This window comes from Pleurodeles waltl, chromosome 1_1 (assembly GCF_031143425.1).
Source record: "Pleurodeles waltl isolate 20211129_DDA chromosome 1_1, aPleWal1.hap1.20221129, whole genome shotgun sequence".
Classification (NCBI taxonomy): Eukaryota; Metazoa; Chordata; class Amphibia; order Caudata; family Salamandridae; genus Pleurodeles; species Pleurodeles waltl.
In genome coordinates, this window is record NC_090436.1 from 936,583,005 (window position 1) to 936,604,593 (window position 21,589).

A 21,589-nucleotide genomic window follows, 5' to 3' on the forward strand; every position below is an offset into this window, starting at 1 on the left:
GTATTGATCCAGCTGGAGTCAAGATTGTGAATTCTTGTACTGCCTCCAAACTGAGTACGTTTCAGATGGAATAAACTCACCAGGCGAATCCAAAAAGGCAACAGGCCGGAGCCATGCTGCCTTCCTTAGATCCTTAGTACGATTTCTAGAAATAAATCATCCGACTCCTCCTGTTTCAGCAACAACAAGCAATCTACTTAAGAAAACGAAAGATGAAATGATATTGTTGTTGCCCATGACGATTCAATTCGGAAGGAAAGACCGGAATTTTGAAATCGTATGTTTATTAGATGCATGGCTTGTTGCTAGAGTTGTGTGATGGAGAGTCACATTGTAGGATATCAGGATTAAGTTAGTACCTTACATTAGTCTTTCCCACGTTCCCAATAATAATTGCTAACCAATCAGCGCAGCCCTGGCACCAGCAACTCTTAACAGTTTGTGCTGATGTTTGTCCCAGCTGTGGCTGGAGAAGTCCACATTTCTGTATGCAAGAGTAATCTTTGTTGTTGCTCATCAGAACTTGGTAAAGTGAAATGGTGCCCTGCTGGGATGCTAGTTACCAATGAGCAGGTGTTGCATGCATTGTTGATAACTGTATAAGTACGGTAACACAGCCAACAAAACTGCATGACTGATGGCAAAGAAACCAATTGAGCCCTGTACTAAGATACTTTATTAAGGTTCACAGTTTAAAGAGAGCATTTATTTCAAGGGACCATTGTGATCATTTTAATTGAAGTCCAGGGTATCAGTTATGGAAGGTAGGTCTCTTTCAGTGTTTGGGCAATCAATGTGTAATGTAATGGTCAATGACGGGCAAATTTAGCACTTGCAGAAATGCGGCGGAACACAATCATTTAACAACAAAAAAGCAAGACTGTTACATTGTATTTCATAGACTCCAGTTAGAGTTACTTTAGTGTTCTGCCGAAGATTCAAACACTAAAGGACACACTTTGAGTCTGGCAGTGAAGGACTCGCTGTTAATAGACAGGGCTCCAGGCCTGCCAAACAACTTGTTCACCCACATCATGTAAAGGTGGCAGTGGTGAAGGAGCATCATCTGGCTCCACTGTCAGAATCTCTGTCTGAGAGGCCTATCTGCCACTGGATTACTAGGTCAGTACGTTTAGTGCCTCAGGCAGTGAGAAAACTCCCAGCACTCCAGGCGATTGTTTTCTTGACATTATTTGTGCTTCTCATAAACAACCCTCTACTTTCCAGATTTGTTTCTGAGCGGGCTTCTGTAGCATTATGACGACGTCTGGGATGACCATTCGGATGAAATTGCATCTACCACGAGAGAAGAAGCACTTTCAACAGATTGATCCCAGTTGAGGTGGTGGTCCTGGATATGCTTGCAGAACCAATGACTTCTACGCGCCATCAGGGAGCTCAAAATTGGCAGGTAATCCTCTGCCAGTCGTGTGAAGGCAAGGTCCTCTGCACTCCAATAAGCCCCCTCTCCATCACTTTGCAGTTTTTTCTTTTTCCTGTTGTATTTAACATGAACCTGTAAACTACAAAGTAAGTTCCAGCATATAGTCTGAATCCGAACATTATCAATTGGGAATACCCACTGTGCCTCAATCTGGAATGCAAAACTTGGAATATGATAGCAAAGTAATTCCGCTCAGCACTATTATCCACCGGATTATGCAAGATTACCTCTTAAAGCAATGTGCGGCTGTGAGCACCCAGCAGCTGCTGATGAGTGTGGCTCCACAAAGCAGCCTTCCATCTCCATGTGAGGACTTGAGTCGCAGGGAAACTTGCCAGGGCCAGCCACCTCTACAACACAAATATAAACATGGCAATTATTCAAACAAAAGAAAGCAAAGTAACCTGCATTATAATACGGACTGGTGCTTCTGCACCATTCAACTCTCGTGTATCACAGACTTTACTATGGCCACTCTGTTAGAGGAAGTCTTAGGTAGAGCAAGAATGTGTTCAGTATAGATCATTTCTGTCACTTCAAGATGGAATATAATATGAACAGCTCTAAAAATCTAGGAATGTTATTTAGTAATTTATTATTGGTCAAATATGATTTCTTCTAAATGTTACTCCTCAAAATAATACCTGGTCTGCTTCCATAAAGCAATCAAATTGAATTTTTCTTCCCTGTGACCCCAAAGACCTTGCTATCCTAAATTGTTATCTTCGATAATAATTTCACCTTGTGGCAGTGCCAAGGATCCATTCACTAATGACAGTCAGTTCCACTTTCTAAATCATTCCATCATTTGCTCCTCAATTTGTTTTAGTAGACTATTTGATTCTACTGTGGCATTATTATCATGACAGTCATGACCTACAAAGGAAATCATAGCTATAGTTTCACGTCTGGTCAGGAAACTGACAGGCAACAGCAACAGACTTATTTAATAAGAAATTTTAATATAGTGCTTCATACCCTACTTCTGCTGTGGCTAAGCAAAACAAATATACATACTTTAATGACCCTGACTTTGTATGACCTTAGTATGGAAGACTTTGATGGCTTTGCCCACTTTCAGTCTTGTTACCTTCACATCATATTGGATGTCTGTAACTACTTTTGACTGATTGGGACATCGTGCAGGTCATATCAGCAAATATCACATAGGGAAATTACAGCTGACATAACGCAACAAATTAAACGAGACTGAAGAAGCCAGTCTCATTTGTAGTCGACTGATAAATGTTATGTTATGGGGATTTATATTGTGCATGGCTGCCCAAAACAAAGGCTTCCCAGAGTGCCTGTCATGAATTAGCAAAGGCGGAACTTCTTCCACCTAGAACAGCCAGGTCTTCAGCTCCTTTCTAAAACTCATATGATTTGATTCAGTGTGAAGGAGTAGACTATTCCATAATCTGCGTACCAAGACTTCTTTTTTTAAATTTCTTTATTGTCATTTAGAAAGTTGTTACATACAGTATATCCGGAGCAGTGATGAAAGATCACGTTATAGTATTGATAACATTCTTTCAAGACATTTTAGTAACTTTTAAACTTAATAAACCCAGAATGAGTCACTTCTTGTATGTTATAGGATGCAGTTTCCTTCTGTCCGCATCCCCCCTACTGTGTGTGTCATTAGAAGTGTCCCTCCTGGTTTCCCCACCGTGTATTTCAGTCTTTAGTTGTGGGTAAACCCTGATACACGGAAGTCTAATTAGGTCCTATAAGTAGTCTGTGCATTAACCGAGGCTAATTGTGGTGTGTGCTTGCTCCTGTGGGTCGAGATGCAATAGTGTTTGGGTCATGGCCACCCACGGCTTCAGTGCCTCCCCTGCCCTTGTATCCATCCTAGGTTTTCTCATGTGTGCCTCCTCTGCCCATTCCAATAGGTCCTTTTTCCAGTCTATAGCAGTTGGGGGTGAGGGCTGATCCAGCGTATGGCAGAGCGTCGTTTAATGACCACCAAACCCAAGATCGTATACGTCTAATGATTTTTCTTTTGGGGTTGATCGGCAAGTGTCTCCGTATACAGTCTATAATAGTCAGGGAAAGATCCCAGCCTGTCACCAATTTTAGTTGTGCTATGATCTGTATCCAGAACTCAGATATTTTTGGGCAGTACCAGACCACATGGACACTGCATCTAGAACAGGAGCCAGATCTAGAGGGCTATATTCGGCAGAGGCGTTGCGGGGAAAAATATGTCACATGGATAAAGTTATAATGGATTTGTTTGAATCTGGCCGTCTTATGGACCTCCTTGTGTATTTTTTCCAGTCTTGGGGAGAAATCTGTTCCATACTGTACTGCTGCCATGCCTGCTCAACCCCCAATGGCTTTTGGTGTCTGTCAGTTTGAAGAGCACGATATGTGTGTGTAATAAATTGCCTTCCCCTGCCATATCCAAGAATGTGGCCATAGTGCATGTCGGATAGGGTGCTTTAGGGAATGTAGGCCATAGTTGGTGGGTCATGGCAGATATTTTGGCATATTGAAGAAATTGCCCCCTCCTAAGCAAAAGCTTGTTTGTGCCTCCTGGAAGGACACAAAGCAGCCCTCAGGGTATAGATCTGCTAGCATTATGCAGTCCTACTCCTGCAATTTATCTGTTGTCATCACTTGGGCAATGCACTTGAACTGAGGGATTATCCATATGTCCAACTCTAAGGGATAGGAGACTCGTTTCAGGACTGTTCTTACTATTCGTTCTCAGATCCGACCGACCCATAAAGCTTATTAAATGTGGGAAAAGCTTAGGTATTTCTGTTCCTAGCATCAAGAGTTCACCTAATTGGTGTCGCCAGTGCGATCCTTGCAGGAGGTGTCTCTCCCAGTTCCATTCCCCATCTAACCAGGAGATGGCTGGGTGGACCTGGGCTGGAAAGTAGTACAGTTCCAGGTCTGGGATGTCCAATCCCCCCACAGCCCATTCTCACTTTAGGTTGGCCAGGCTGACCCGATATCGCTTACCCTGCCATAAAAGCTCTACCAAGATTCTGTCCAGCTCTCAGAACACTCCCCTCGGTATTTCAAAGGAGGAGCTTTGCATTATATAGAGACATCTGGGCAAGACGACCATATTCACGAGTGCCGCTTTCCCCATTAGGGTCAACCCAAGGGCGTTCCAAAAGCGCACAGATGATCACAGTTCTGTCAGTACTCTCACCACATTATTAGCGTAGAATAGGTACTTATCTAACTGCCACCTAAGTTCGCTTTTGGGGAGCACTTCGTGGGGTTCACCTGTCAGGAGTCCAGGTGGGAAAAGGGTGATTTATTTGCATTGACCCATAGGCCCAAAACCTCCCCAAATTCATCCATGACATTTAGCAGTAGGTTGAGTGATATAGCAGGACGTCGTAGGTAAATCAAGGCGTCATCTGCGTATAAGGAGACTGTATGCTCCCTCAGACCCACCTGAATACCTCACCCTTGTAGGAGTTGGCAGAGTCTACACACAGGGGTTCCATTACTATTGCAAATAGTAGGGGAGAGAGGTGACATCCTTTCATTGTACCACTTCGTAGTATGATTTTCCCTGATACATAGCATCCGTTGCGGACCCTGGCTCTCGGCTGAGTATATAATAGTTTAATCCAATGAATGAACCAATGGCCCATTTGCATTTTCTCCAGTACAGACCAGACATAATCCCAATTGAGAAAGTCAAAGGTATGTTCAATATCTAAAAAGGCTAAGGCATATTTATCATGCTGGAACTGTGGGTCGAGGAGCACGTGTGAGTCGACTAAAATTATGGAGGGTGTTTCTGTGTGGAATGATCCCCGACTGGTCCTCGTGAATAAGGGTTGGGATGTGAGGAAGCAGTCGCATTGCTAGGATGCTGCTTAGAATCTTTATATCGATATTAACCATTGATATGGGTCGGTAGGAGCTCAAATCTAGCTGATCTTTGCCAGGTTTAGGTATTACTGTAATGAGCGTCATAGATTGGGGGAGGTGTCCAGTTCAATATGCACCCTCATAGACCTCCACTAGTCTCTTTGCCATGACCCCCGCAAATGTTTTCTAAAACTCAGATGGCAAGCCATCACTCCCGGGGGCCTTGGCTAGTTCGGCGCTCTAATACGCACTAAAGGCTTCTGGTTTACTAACCGAGGCCCAACGTTTTTACGGTCTATTTTTTAAAGTGTTTTTAGGGGTAGGAAACGCAAGTACTTTTGTCTACATGTCTCATCAGTATCAGTGTTCGGTTGGGTATATACCCTCTGTAGGTGGTCCAAGAAGACACAGTTGATGGCCTCTTTTGTATAGACCTCTCGGCCCCCTTGGTCTCATATGGATAGTATGGGCCCAAGTGTTTTTACTGCCTTGATTAGGTGAGCTAACATCCTCCCTGCCTTCTCTCCCTCTAGGTACCATTGTTTACGAGCCGCTGTTTTACTGTGTTTATTGAGTTGGAGCCAACACTCATTCAATATACGTTTCAATTGCTTGCATTTCACCCTGAGCTCTGGGCCCTCAGGAAGCCCTGACCCCAGCTTCTCCAGCTCCCATTCTCACTCTGTTAGCTCCTTTTCAAAGACTCAACATACACCTACCAAGGTAGCCATACAGACCCCTCAGAGGACCACTTTCATGGCATCCCACTCAGTAGCCCGACTCCCAGTAGTGTGCCTATTCTCATTGAAGTATTGTGTAAACGTTTCTTGGACTGTTGCCTGAAAGGCGTGGTCATGAGAGTTTCTGGCTGCAGTCACCATGAGGGTACTTTAGGGGGCTGTCTCTTTAGTGTGTGGGTAGCAAGGAGTGGGGAGTGGTCAGAGAGATACCTTGCCAGTTAATGTATCTGTGTTGTGCAATGTGCAGATGCCGCTGTAGTAAATATATAATCCAAATGACTATAGGTAGTAGTTGGAGGGGAATAGTATGAGTAGGCTCGTGTGTGTGGGTGATGTTGGCACCATACAACCACCAACCCAATTATATGCATGATCTGGCAGAGGGAGGCAGTCAAATGAGGCTTAGTATTAATTTTAGGGGCGATCTGTCTATATTACCATTGAGTACACAGTTAAAATCGCCCGCCATAATTAATTCGGTGGTAGGCGGAATCTGGGCCATCTTCAACAATGAACCCAGGAAGTCACCATAATCAGTATTTGGACCATCGACATTAACAATGAAAATATGATGAGCATCTAACGATCCCTCAAATAGGACATATCGTCCCCTCTCCTCAGTGATCTATGAACTTTAAAGGGAACTCCCGGGGCCACCCAGATGAGCGCTCCCCTCACGCATCCTGAATAAGATGGGGCTAATATCTGGCCATGCAATCTTCTCTGCAGGTATTTTAGACATTCTCCCCAGACGTGTGTCCCTTATAAGACAGCTATAGCCACCACATAACGCCTCAGAAATGCACAGACCATGTTCCGCTTAGTAGAGTTATTAAGGCCCCGTATATTACTTGTCAAGATTTTGTAGTTTGTTCTGAAGCCCACCATGTATAAGGTGACCAGCAGTGTGTCATCTCCTTTATGTGGGGTACACATGGAGGCTGAGGGGACACAACTTTTCCTGGTGGGTATGTTCCTCCCGGTGGATATGACTCTGTGTTATGACTGGTCTGGTGGTAACAACAAAAACTAACGTGCAACAAATGAGAACATATATCACAACCCCTAAACAGCCTGGGGGATGGCAACTCTTGTCCCTTCCCATAGTCCCCCCCAACAACAGGCAGTGGCCGCATATCCCTCCTGATATACCTGTTAGCAAAAGGGTCAGAAACCCCACCCCACGTATTCCACCTGAAAACTTAAAACCTAACTATACAGTATTAGAACGTGTGGTATTGAAAAATCTGTCCAGGACCAATAGTGACCCTTCGTTATGACCCCAACCAGGGCTCAGCAATTCTGGGTCTCTTGCCACATCTCATGAATATGTTATGTACCAGATGCCCAAACTAGGTAGATATGAAAAAAAAATCCCCACAATTCAACCATACCGAAGGAGTAAGGTAAACTTCAGACCCTGCCTTCTCTATGATTGTGACTGGGTCTCTAATCTAGGTGGGTATAGATGAAGCCCATATGCATAGGGAGTCTAGTAATTGTAAGGATCAACCGCCTTTCACACTGTCACGCTGGCGAGTGGTCCGAGATTTGGATGTCTGAGAGATGAGTCGAGGGGAGGAAGAGGTTTGGGGTTGAGTCCAGATCTTTCTCCGTGCCAAGTGTTGTGTCCTCTTCCACTATTATTTTGTTGATGCCAGTCAGTGATGGAGCTTGATCTCCTCCTTTAGAATTCTGAGAAGAGCAGGAAGGTTGTCCTGTCTTTCCTCTCTTAGGTTCTCTCCAACTAGGAGAATGCTCCACCTGCGAGAGGCCTTGGGCTTCCATCCAGTCAAACACCTTGTGTGGAGTCTTGAAGAAATGTACTGACTTTCCATGTTGTGGCCTCAGTTTAGCTGGGAAAAGGAGACTGTATTTGATATTGTTCACTCTCAACTTCCTTTTGACCCCTAGGAAATCTCTCCAGAGCTCCTGCACTTTTCTTGTATAATCTGGAAATATAAGTATAGGGATACCCTCATAGTTAGGGGGGCTCGAGATCTTACATGCTGAAGGATTAAATCCCAATTTCTATAATTAAATAGGCATGCTATAATTGTGTGCAGTGGCGCGCCAGGTCTCGGCACCGGGCCCAGAGCTCAATGAGCTCTCTCCACCTTGAAGAATTTAGAGAGGCACATAGGCTGCAGGGCCGTAGTGAGCCAGTCTTTGAGGAAGAGTTCCATGGACAGTCCCTCTGCCCTACCAGTCGGAGGTTGTTATGGCGTGATCGGCCTTCTGCATCTTCCAGTCTCTCTGTGGTTTGGATAGCTACTTTATTTAGTTCTGCTCCCATTATCGTAAATCTTGAACCATGGCTCGTAGCGTAGTTACCTCTTCCTCAGTGTTCGTAATCCTCTCTGCCATTTTACAAAGGTCAAGACAGAGGTGGTTTATGTCCATTGCCATTGTGTCCATTTTGTTTTCAAGGGCCTCTTGGGTCCCTTTGATTGCCTCCAGTATGTCAGCAGTGTCTTGTGTGGGCTGGGTTGGGGGGTTCTGCTCCTCCACGATGCTCAATCCATGCCCAGGGGTAGTCTACTGCATAATCTTGTTTGATTGGGCTCCTTTGTTCGTTTTGTCTTTACCCATGTTGGGAGCGCCGCATAGCCCACGGGTACTATCTTCAACAGGAGTATCACAGCGTTGCATCAAAGACTGGTTTTCAGGAGTGGTGGGGTCTTCTCCATCCCCTTCCCTCCACTTTCTTAAGCACTGTCCCAGTTATGCTGCAAGTTCATGAGACTTTCGGCCTACGGCGACCGTCACATACTTTTCCCTCCATCTTCGGAATGTAAACAGGACTCTGCCTTTCAGACCCACCTTGAGCCTTCTTCTGTGTATTGTGGTAGGATCGATGTCAGGGCTGCGGATACTCCAATGTTTGCCCCGGTCTCCGCAGTTATGCCGCCTTGGTCTATTGCTTCACCTCCGTTTAAGCCCCAGATGACCCACAGGCTGCCATTGCGCGATCTCCATCATAATAGGGTCTCCCAGCAACCCCGTCTCCTCTTCTCTTTCCACCTTCATGGCCGGTTATCACTAATCTACTTGCAGGGTAGGAAGCTCGGCGTTCTACCGACTCGTGCTCAGACACCGCCCCCTCCTCTTCACCCTCTCCAAATCACGTCTCCGTTGCGCACTAGGCCCGCCTGATCGCTGTCTGCTCAATCTGAGAGAGGGGGTGAGGTGGGGGAGACCGACCCTGCACCGAGGGAGGGCAGTGGCCGGCCCACGTCCACCATTATATTTTGTGGTTTTAGGGGCCTCAGGATAATACTGGAGTTTTCAGCTCAGGACGGGAGCTTTGGCAGGACTCGTCTAGGTGGCCATCTTGTTAAGCCCCATCCCCTGCGTGCCAAGACTTGAAAAGATCTGTCATCCTGACTAGTTAACTTGAAACAATGGACCATTTGTACAAAAGTTACAAAATGCTTTGCCTTCAGCATGGGTGACTTTTAATGTGTGCAGAAAAATGAACACCATGTCCTGGGGTTGTGTCCCTAGTGTGTTACACTAAAGTGTGCTATGTGTTAGTGATTGGAGGCCCTGAACCATGGCAGTCAGTGCCACTTTTCAAGTGACTTAAATCTATTTTTCTCAGCAATGTGGTATGCTCATATGATATCATTAACAATGCAGTTAGGGAACACATGCACTACTGTAGACTTTAAAGTCCTTCGCCCTTGTCAAAGGCCCAAGCCAAAGGCCTTTAATGACGGGTGTAGCCCTGCCATGGCGGGCTATAAGGCTATTAGAACATTCCACCCCAGAGGGCAGAATGTTCTAATTAATAAAACAAAGGCCTCACTGAGCTTGAGGGGATTAAAATCTCGAATGTTGGAGCTCTGGGCTTTTACCAGCCATTAGAAGTCCAGAGCACTCCACTGTCTTCAATGGAGATCCCAACGTTCCAATGTTCTAATACTGATGAGTGCACCTACCTCAGGTGGCAATGTGTCCTTCGATTCAAGACGTGTGCATAGGACACCATAACAAATGTGATTAGTGGTGTAGGACATAGAAAATACATTTTGAGGCAAGACAATGCACCATTGAAGGTTGATACTGCAGATCATAAAACCACACTGATCAACAAATGTTACCTCCATTGAGAAATCCTCTATGCTTAAGGTTAGACTCCAGAGTTTTTACCTATAGGTGAATATGGGTTTTACTGAGAAGGCATCAGACCACATTTGTTTTTTGTTTTTAAATTAATATATGTTTCTCTACACGCACCCCTATGTTAACATGACAGATCAAAAAGCTTCAGCTGAGTAAATTATTTTGATCCCTGTAATTTCTCAATCTTTGCCCATATCAACCATCACACACATTCATGTCTTTTTTAAATGTGTCAGGACAGTGAGTGGCTACTTGGAAGTTCTCTGGTGAGAAACTGTGAATTATCACTGGTGTTCAAGGTCTTTCAGTGCTATAGGGCTGCTCATTCTGAGGCAAGTATTCCTAATGGAGTTTTGATAAAGATTAGTCTGATTGAGAATGTTGTTATGTTTTCTTTTATGTCCGAAAAATTCTAATAAAAACATCAAGGAGTAGTCTAGTTGAGCAGCTTAAGATTATGAACTCACGTGGGACCAGAGCACTGTCATAAACTGGATATACTTGAAGAATGAGGAGAATATCTGATACATGGTCCCATCATAGAGGAGTAAAGAGGCTAAGCTCCTCAAGCGCCTCATCTTGCCACTGAACTGTTCTCTTGTCACTCCTCTTCATAAAATAGAGGTTGTCATTCTCTTCTCCCCTCTTATACATGTGCTGCGCTATATATAAAACAGTTTTCTACCACTGATGTGCTAGGGCGGGAAAAATGCATTAAAACATAAATGAAAACAAGCATCAGCAAGTTGGTAAGGCCATTCAGTACTATGCCATTTCAATGGCTTTCTGAAATGAATGTGGAATTAGCTGAAATTGAGTGACTGCAGCATTTTAAAGATGCTGTGCGCTATTAGAGAAAAATGAATAAATTAAACAACAAAGTCAATTAAAATAAAAACGTAAACCTAAAGAAAAGGCACACCAGTTCAAGCTCTCCACCCCTGGCACTGATGTGCACTCCTTTTCAGGTAGATGTGCACAAATAATCAGCACTAATGTGCACGCCTTTTCAGGTAGATGTGCACAAATAATCAGCACTGATGTGCACCCCTTTTCAGGTAGATGTGCACAAATAATCAGCACTGATGTGCACTCCTTTTCAGGTAGATGTGCACAAATAATTAGCACTAATGTGCACTCCTTTTCAGGCAGATGTGCACAAGTTATCATGGGAAAAATACTGTTACTCACAAAAGATAGCCAAATGCTGAAGTGTGCTGACATATTGCCTAGTGTTGTATACTGTGGCAATTGGAGGCAAATTGCGAAGGACACTTTAACAGACCAGTGGATAGAGAGGGCTGACGCAAGCCCCTCCATTGTTAATATTTTATAATTCCATTACACTTGCAAGGCCACTAAAGATTTTCCAAGGCCGCTTCCATTCATTTCTGCATTGTGCCATGAAGATGGGAACCATTCCTAAAGAACCAGAGCCAACTATAACCACTACATAAAAAAAGAGTAAAGATGAATCCTGAAACGTATTTTATGCATGAGCTGTGGTAATTGTTAGCCTTTTAGAGTTCTGAACGTTGCTAAGAGCAACTATGTAAACACCGAAAAATCAGATTAAAGAAGGTCATTATAGCTTAGTATCCATTTGGATGTATTAAGGACAAACAGAAGGTCATAATGTTAATGAACATTCTTATCAAGCCAAAATCAGAATCCGATGTGTGCCAAAAGCATTCGCCTTAACTCATGTTGTGACAGAATTAATTAATGCGTGACCATCAACTGGGACATGGATGTTAGCCATGTGAGGTCACATTCGCACCAAAGTGCTCCGACACATGTGACTAATATGAAAACCGGTCTTTCCCATATGGATTTGGTTCAATGTTTTGCTTACAAAAATAGCCCATTAGAACATTAAAAGTTTTTGTTTTGGCCCGCTCCCAAATCCAACAACTTTTAGCAGCAGTCTTTCCGGAAACGTCCGCAGATGTGGCACGCGCCTCGGAGCCAGAAATCTAGATCCCTCCCAGTTGGAAAGACACATACTTGCTCATAGACCACACATGGTCTCAGTTCAGAGACGGTGATCCCACCGACATCAGAGACTAAGCATCACTGTCACTGTCAAAACTATTTTGAAGTTGGACTGGGTAATGGAGACCTGGGGTGGCCCCAGGTTACCCACATTTTACTACGTTTTGTGCTGTTGAAGTAAGTAGGAAAAAACATTAATAGTATAGCTAGCCTAGAGAATACACTTTTATGGTATATCTTTACTACCACATTTATACAGCATTTCTTTGATAATTGGCTTATTTGGCTATAACTTATTGGTATGTCTTTTATATGAATATAGTAAATATTGCCCATTTTTGACCCCCACCTTTCCCTGCGCGCAACTTTCTCTGATCGGACCTGTAACAGGTTCAAACCCTCCATGCCTGTACCTTGCCAGCACCTATCCCAGCCTGCACGTAGCTCTCGCTGCCCCTCTCTCAGTCCACTCCTGTAATCCCATATGACTCACTAGCCAAACATTTCACTTTACCTCTTCCTGCCCACAACTCTCTGACCGCAGGTATCCCTACTTCATCCTCATTGTGCTAGTATCTCCACCTGCCATCTCTCACTCTGTTGGAACCTCTCAGTGCCTGTACATTTCACTGCACTTACTATAAGGATCTCTTACAGCTGGCACCTATATCTGTCTTCATCTCAGCCAGACCACACTTCTTATCCACATACCTTAAGCTGGCCACATATTTCACTTTACCACTTACTTCCCGCACCTGCCTGACCACACCTCTCCCTGCTTCATCCTAACCCTGTCCATAGCCCGTCATCCCCATACGACTACATGTCCCTACTTCTCCATGCCTCTACTTCTTCCTGGCTGTACCTCTTCCTCCAGTACCTCCACCTTCCAGACACCTCTCTGCCAGGACCTCTTCCTGCGCAGACCTTACACCCACATCTTTCAGCCTGTACTCTGGCCACACACCTCAAGCTCTCCCTCCCAGTCAATGTCTGTAACCACTCCTCTTCCCCTTTCATTTCTCCAGGGGGCTGCCCCCAGGGGGTGCACTAATAGTGCTCCAGATTTTTGTGGTGCACTTTCAGGGCACCTCCCAAGGGACTATTTGCCTCCGCGCCTACATAACAGGGTGTGGGCACAGAGGCAAAGTGATGCCATCAATTACATGGTGCCATGCCCCCATGCATATGAGTGTAAGCCCTCGGAAGATAGCTCTGCCCTGGCGCTACAAAGGTGCCATGCTATCAGTATTACAGAAGGGGACGCACAAGCATCTGATGAGCCTTTTCTAATACCAAACTGCCCCAGGGGTGCAAAAAGTTGGAGCATACGCTTGTTGTGCCCCAGAGGCACATTCCGTAATACGGCCCTATAATTTATTATCTCACTTTTATATTCCTCTATAATCAAATTGTGGCTGATTAGTCCATTAAATCTACGTGCTGCAAATCACTTATGCACATTTCTGGTGTTTATGTGCAAGACTCTCTGATAACTGAGCAGCTCACCTTGCTCACTTTTATTTGATCTCACTGATGTTGACGCATAACCATTAAATAGCTGAAATAGTTCAAATTAAATACAGATGTATCCATTCTGATTAATGAATAGGTGCAGATTTGGGAGGATAACTAGGAGACGTTAGGGGCTGATTTCAAGGTCTTTGGCATTCCAAATGGCCCTTGTAACAGTTACCAGCTCAACCGGAAGTACATCCACAGATTCAGAACATCTTCACCGTGAACTCTAGTAACACAAAGCAGCTGAACTCTCGGAGTGAAAGTAGGGGGGGGGTGTGAGGAAGTACTAGGGGAGTCAGACCCAGATTATCAATTCTCTGAGTAATTCCTTGTCTCTCTTGGGAAACTATTATTTCCATTAACTCCAGAGGGCGGACTGACTGGGTCGACAGCACCAGGGACCCCTTCAAAAAGGTCCACTGAGGAAATGTACACTGGGGTACATTTTTCTTCCTCCTTGCTGGAGCTGGATTTCATGCTTGTATTTTGGAGACATTTTTCTTGTTCTAAAACAACAAAAAATGAATGCACTACCATGTTTATGGTGAATCTCTCCTGTGTAGCTCTCCTTCATGCCTTCAAGAATCTATCTTTTTTTCTGGAATTTTTCACTGAGAGAGCCCATTAAAGAGTGGAAAAATGCTTACCTCAAAGAATTAAGGCCACCAATGATACGTTTGGGCCGTCGATGTAGCAATCTTAGTCCACAAACTGAAGAAAGAGGATCTGGAAATGAGGCAACAATTCAATCAAATCATCAACATCAAAGTAGGACATCAATAGCTGTACTTCAGAACTTAACAAAGTAGGGGCCAAGTGTCAAAGATAGGAATACAATTTTTATTGTAAGGCTAGGAGGCTAACATGCAGAACTTCCTGTGAAGAATGAACCCATTTGACAGTTCAGATAACTGAAATGAATCCATACTTAATCCCACAAATCATTACTAAAGTCCCAGAACACGTTTCCACTGCAAACATAATCATGAATTTGCTATTTGTCCAAATCGATGTATCAGTCCTTAGTGAAACCGAACATATTATTTAAAATACCACTAAAACATAATCAACTGTAATTTTAGGCAACTAATCTCTTCATGATCCTTTAGTTATTACATCACAGATAACTGATACTGTAATCAGGAAACTGCTGCTCTCCAAGGCCCACTATTGATTTTGATGAAAAGAGGCCAGAGTGTGTGAACTGGTAGGTGTCTGCACATTTAAAAGGATTTCTATAATCATTTTCTGTTGTTCAGTATAAGGTATCCCAATTGAGAGGTTTTTAAAGATAGAAGACCATTGGGATGTTGATATTTCCTTTGAAAACAGTGAGTTGTCAGTGAGCTATAAATGTTAGGAAGAGGTTCATACACATTTAATTGCCCTACTCCAAGGCCTCAACCTCTCCCCCTTCTAGGGATTTCCATAGTTGTGCAGGAGAGAGAGGAGATACTGTGGCCAGGACAAAGCAGCAGATTTTTCCCCTTTCCTCGGCTTGCACCGTCTACAGTATTTACGCAGATGCAGTAATGTCTAGAGCTGCAGAAGAAAAAGTGAAGAAGTTTCCAATGGTACTATCTTTCCCTTTGCTCGTTCAATAAATGAAACAACTTGGCAGAGTTGATGGACCAAGATGCAGACCATTGAACTCAAGAGAAAGAGGCCATTGATTATAGTAAACTTTGTAGCAGCCCTCTAAATTGAAATACTTTGTTTAACTCCACTCACCTCAGGGAAGCAGAGAAGGTGGCTATGTGGGTTGAACCCACAGTCACCCAGGGTGCATGCATTGGTAAAAGAGGTAAACCGTATGGGGGTTACGAAAAATGGCAGGGTGAGAGGAGTTGTGTGGAGGATAAAATGTATCCTCTCTAAAACAACCTCTTGAGTTGCTTGTCCTGCCAGTTATAGAAACAATCACTGTCAGGCAAAGGAAGATGCACAAATGAATACATGCGTTACTTTCTACAAATATCAGCATGTCCACTGAAAACATAATCGGCAGCGTAATAAACAGAACTCATTCAAACACATGCAAAACTCACCACCTGACCCCCTCCCTGAAGCAACAAGGACAATCAACACAAAAGCCACTTGATTTTAAGCACTTCATTTCCTGCACATAGGTTCTGCGTGTGCACCACTGCAAGAACTAGCAGCAGTGGTCACCCCCATGCAGCAGGGATACAACCAGTACTGCCACAACCACCCAACCCCATCCTCAAGCCAGATATGTGTCAAAGCAATGTCTAACCTACACACATACCAGAGGTATGTGGTACAAAACATGTATGCTGCTACCTAAATCCATCACAAAAAAACAGGTCTGTGTATGCACCTTACAATGTCATACCATGTTTAACAGTACACAGGGATATCCCAGCATACTTTCACAATTAGACTATCACTATGGCCGTGTTTCCCAATCTCTCTGCCAATTGTCAGCATTGCCAATAGACTTGATTAATGGCTATCGATGTAAGTTTAGATTTGCAAGATATATATAAATGCCTTCAACTTCCTCTTCTTTGAGGCAGCTTTGCCCTGCCGAATTTTCAGATTAAATAAAGGCTAAATTAGGCAGGAGAATCACTGTCTTGTAGACTCTATACCTAACCCCTGTAGTCACGTATGTAGATTATTCCATGAGGACCAAACTATGTATTGTAATGAGATTTACTGAACCAAAATTATATCCCAAGCAGATCAAATATAAAATTCTTTCAGATATGATCCAAGTATTACAAAACATACTGAGATATTTAAACATACATAAACAGCACTCGGAATGGCCTCACTGGAAACAATCCAACTCTTCTAGTCTTTTTTTCATACTAAACATAATGAAATGCGGGCAGACTACAAACCGTAAAATCAATAGCAAGACCGGAGGCTCCCATTATTAAATCTTTTCTTGCTCTATTAAAACAGCAGACAAGGAAAAAGAAAAACTATGTTACCCAGAAAATCCTGGGAAACAGAACTACAGCTGTGATATCACATTAGTCAGCCAATGGTACGTCGAGTAAACCAATAAGTATCTTGACGGAGAGCAACAAAACCTTGTTGAAAATGGCCCTTCTGCAGGATTATCCCCAGACTTTTTGCCTTCCTCCTTCTCTTTTCCTGACCTCATTTTTGCTGGCTTTTAGACTCTGCGCACTTTACCACTGCTAACCAGTGCTAAAGTGCATATGCTCTCTCCTTTTAAACATGGTAACATTGGATCATACCCAATTGGACTATTTAATTTACCTATAAGTCCCTAGTAATGTGCACTATATGTGCCTAGGGCCTGTGGATTAAATGCTACTAGTGGGCCCGCAGCACTGGTTGTGCCACCCACTTAAGTAGCCCCTTCACCTTGTCTCAGGCCTACCATCGCAAGGCCTATGTGTGCAGTTTCACTGCCACTTCGACTTGGCATTTAAAAGTACTTTTGAAGCCTGAAACTCCCCTTTTTCTACATAAAAGTCACCCCTAATGTGTGCCCTAGATAACCCCTAGAGCAGATTGCTGTGTGGGTAAAAAGCAGGACATGTACCTATGTAGTTTATATGTCCTGGTAGTGTAAAACTCCTAAATTCGTTTTTACACTACTGTGAGGCCTGCTCCCTTCATAGGCTAACATTGGGGCTGCCCTCATACAGTATTGAAGTGGTAGCTGCTGATCTGAAAGGAGTAGGAAGGTCATATTTAGTTTGGCCGGAATGGTAATACCAAATCCTGCTGACTGGTGAAGTTGGATTTAATATTACTATTCTAGAAATGCCACTTTTAGAAAGTGAGCATTTCTTTGCACTTAAATCTTTCTGTGCCTTACAATCCACGTCTGGCTGGGTTTAGTTGACAGCTCCTTGTGCATTCACTCAGTCACACCCCAAACACAAGGTACTCAGCCTCACTTGCATACATCTGCATTTTGAATGGGTCTTCCTGGGCTGGGAGGGTGGAGGGCCTGTTCTCACACAAAGGACTGCCACATCCCCTACTGGAACCCTGGCAGACAGGATTGAACTGAAAGGGGACCTGGTGCACTTCTTAGCCACTTTTTTAAGTCTCCCCCACTTCAACGGCACATTTGGGTATAAAACAGGGCCTCTGCCCTACCTCATCAGACTCTTGCTAGAGAAGAAACCTGAACCAGAACCTGCATCCTGCCAAGAAGCACTGCCTGGCTGCCTAAAGGACTCACCTGACTGCTTTCTACAAAGGACTGCTGCCTTGCTGTTTCCCTGCTGCCTTGCTGAACTCTTGCCTTGCTGAACTCTTGCCTTGCTGCTGAAGTGCTCCTCAAGGGCTTGGCTAGAGCTTGCCTCCTGTTCCCTGAAGTCTCAGGACCAAACAGACTTCTCTTTTTCATTTGGACGCCTTGTGCGCTGAAAACTTCTACGCACAGCTTGCTCCGCGGTGAAAATTTCACTGCACGCGATCAGGAAAGACGCCTCTCGACGCAACGCCTGCGGTGAGACCGGAACTTCAACGCACAGCCTCGTCTGGACAACGCCGCCCGACTTCAGAAAGGAAATCGACGCGACGCATGCCGTGAGGGAGAAGATTCCACGCACATCTCACAGGAACGACGCGCAGCCGGAAAACAAGCCTAGGATTCCACGCATAGACCCTGGGACGTCTGGTAATCCCGCGAACCACAGGAGACTGTCCGCGCACCGGAAAACGATGTACGACTTCCCCGCGTGAAAAATAACGACGCAAGTCCGTGTGTGAAGGGGTGAAACCGACGCACACACCATTTTTCCACGTATCTCCTCCTCTGCGGCCCTTTGAGGAGATTTTCCACTTTAAACCAGGTACTTTGTGCTTGAAAAAGACTTTGCTTGCTTTTTAAAGACTTAAGACACTTTATATCACTTTTCAGTGATATCTCTACAATTTCATATTACATCTTTATTCGTTTTGACCTGCAAATATCCAGATAAATATTATATATTTTTCTAAACACAGTGTGGTGTATTTTTGTGGTGCTTATATGGTGTTATTGTATGATTTATTGCACAAATACTTTACACATTGCCTTCTAAGTTAAGTCTGACTGCTCGTGCCAAGCTACCAAGGGTGGGCACAGGATAATTTGGATTGTGTGTGACTTACCCTGACTAGTGTGAGGGTTCTTGCTTGGACAGAGGGTAACCTGACTGCCAACCAAAAAACCCATTTCTAACATTGGTGATCAGCGGCGAGGATAGGACTTGTATTTGTGCAGTGACATACAGTAGCTAAGTATTTCACTACCTACCCACAGTTGAGGGTCAACTTGATTTTTATCTATTTTTCAAATTCGTTTTTTCCTGACAATTTTCTAAATCTAAATCCTCACTCAACATGTCTCTGGCTGGGTCTCAAGCAGGAGATTTTGACCTAGCCCTGTTGGATACATATACTGTCAAACAGCTAAGAGGGTTCTGCAAGGTGATGAGAGTACCCACCCAAGGGGCCTCCAAAAAGGAGGACTTTCAAGTGGCGCTGAGGGCCTGGGCAGAAGCCCATTTAGAGGAGGATGATGAGGAAGAGGAGCCAGAAAATGGCCCCTCGGAGGTTTTGTTGCTATCAGTGGGTGATGTTACCACTGCAATTGTGCCCCCTTCCAGACCAGGGAGCAGTGTCTCTGTGCAAAGCCTGACCGCAGAGGAAAGGAGAGAAGAAAGGGAGTTCCTATTGCAAATGGCAAGACTGAAAATTGAGGCTCAACAGGAGGAAAGAAGGGCAGAGAGAGTAGCCAAGCAAGCTGAGGCTGAAAGAGCAGCCAAACAGATTGAAGCTGAAAGAGCTTAAGTTGCAGCTGAGAGAGCCTTGGCTGAAAATAAACTTTTGTTGGCTCATGAACTGAGTCTCAAGGAGCTGGATCTCAAGGCAAAGCAGTCTGAATCCAGCAGTAATGGTGGCAGCATACAGACAGGACCTGCTGGAGAAAAGAAGTTCGTATACCCAAAATTGTGGTGCCCAGTTTTGTGGTGAGAGATGACATCGATAAGTGGTTAGCTGCTTATGAAGTTGCACTAAGGGCTCATGAGGTTCCTGAAGGGCAATGGGGTACAGCTATGTGGAGTTATGGGCCACCTTTGGGGAGGGACACACTTCCCACATTGGACAAACTGGATCAAAACACATACCCACTACAGAAAGCCATTTTACTTGCCAAGTTTGGGCTGACCCCTGAGAGATACCGCCAGAGGTTCAGGGACAGCACCAAACTATCCACACAAACATGGGTAGATTTCTTTGACTTTTACAGTAAGGCACTGAATGGATGGGTGGGGGCTGCAAAGTAGATGATTACACAGGATTATATAATTTGATTCTGAGAGGGCATATGCTCGGTATTTGTTTTACAGAGTTGCGCCAGCACCTAATAGACAGTAAGCTGACTGATGCCAGGAAGCTTGCTGAGGAGGCGGACCTCTGGGCTAGCACCAGAGTGTCCAAAAAGGTGGTTCCGGTTCCCCCTGACAGAGTAAGGGGGAGGTTAGAGATGACCCAGACGAGTCCCAGAGTAAGGGGGGAGGAAAGGGTTCCCATGCCCCATCTGAGAAACAGGGTGGTGGTTCTAGTGGCCAGTGGCCCAAAGCATCCCACTCCAAACCCCGCTGCTTTAAGTGTTCCAAACTAGGACACAGGAAGGGGGACTCTGTCTGTCCAAAGAACTCACCCAGTATTGGGACCTCTACAGGGGTGGCCCATGTGGCCTTAGGTGAATGTAGTCCCCAGGGGCAGGTCGTAGACCATGCCTTCATCTCCTTTAGTTGGGAGGTGTACTCAGAGGGTAAACTGGTGATCCCTGAGGGTGGGAGTCGTCACTTCCACCAGGTGGGAGTGAATGGAGTCCCAGTCACTGCTCTGAGAGACACAGGGGCTATTTTTACCATGATTGTGGAGAGACTAGTGTCACCAGAGCAGTACACCGGACAGGTGTGTAGAGTGACTCCAGCCATTGGGGAAGATTTCTTCCGCCCCATGGCCCGGGTGTCCCTAGTGTGGGGTGTGGATGTGACCCAGAGGCGGGTCATAGTTAGTCCCCAGCTGCCCATTGACTGCATTCTGGGGAATTAGTTTCAGGAGAGCTGAGAGGGTTGACCCCTAAGGGTGTCCTGATGGTTCAGATGTCTGGCAGTACCACTCCCCAGAGGAGGGTATGTAAGCCCAGATGGGGAGGCACAGGGAGGAAGGACTCACCCCTGTCCTCTGTTCAGCCTCAGGGTACAGATCCTGGGCTGAGTGACCAGTATCAGGGACCCACCCCTGACCTGGTGAGAATGGAGAAGGGGTGCAAGACCCCTGGGGCTACTGCCCCCATTCTGGGATGCTTCAGGAGCCCCTTGGGAACTCCCTACCAGCCCCCCGGCTGGAGGAAAAGCTCATCCAACGGCCCCCCTCAGGGTCTCCACTTAGCAGTGGATGGTCTGGGGCCTGGCTCATGACACTGACAGCTGTCAGTGGCATCTGTTGGTTTCTGTCCTTGTGGGCAGAGTTTTCCCTGGGTTGGGGACAGAAGTCAGACCCAAGGAATGGAATGGGCCACATCACTTTTTTGGCTATGGTGGTACTGTCTGCATACTGGGAAACATCTGTGAGCAAATTAAAGTTAGGAGCTTTACAGATGGGGTCCTCAGGTGATGAGAAGGGTTCCCCATGGGCCAGTTCAGTGGCCCCAGAGATTTTAGACAAAGAAGCCTCACTGAGTTCAGAAAGGCGTAGAACTGGAAAGTGCCCCTGCAGTGGTGGGCCATTGTCCATGTTCTATCGCCTTAAGCAGGGAAGTCCATCAGAGTGTTGATTAGTCTACCCTGGCTTTAGGCTGGAAGGGGGATATGTTGGAAATGGCCCTTCTGCAGGGTTATCCCCAGACTTTTTGCCTTCCTCCTTCTCTTTTCCTGACCTCATTTTTGCT

General features: G+C 45.0%; 1 protein-coding gene across 2 annotated transcripts in view; it reads right to left on the minus strand.

Moving 5' to 3' along the window:
• PRSS12 (serine protease 12) overlaps positions 1-21,589 on the minus strand; it is a 562,235-nt gene that overhangs the window by 154,341 nt on the left and 386,305 nt on the right. For both annotated transcript variants that reach the window (XM_069230157.1, XM_069230158.1), the window contains exons 10-11: positions 14,328-14,406; positions 1,672-1,794 (exon numbers count right to left, since the gene is read on the minus strand). In XM_069230157.1, the coding sequence (XP_069086258.1) occupies positions 1,672-1,794; positions 14,328-14,406 (202 nt within the window). The remainder of the gene's footprint in view (positions 1-1,671; positions 1,795-14,327; positions 14,407-21,589) is intronic.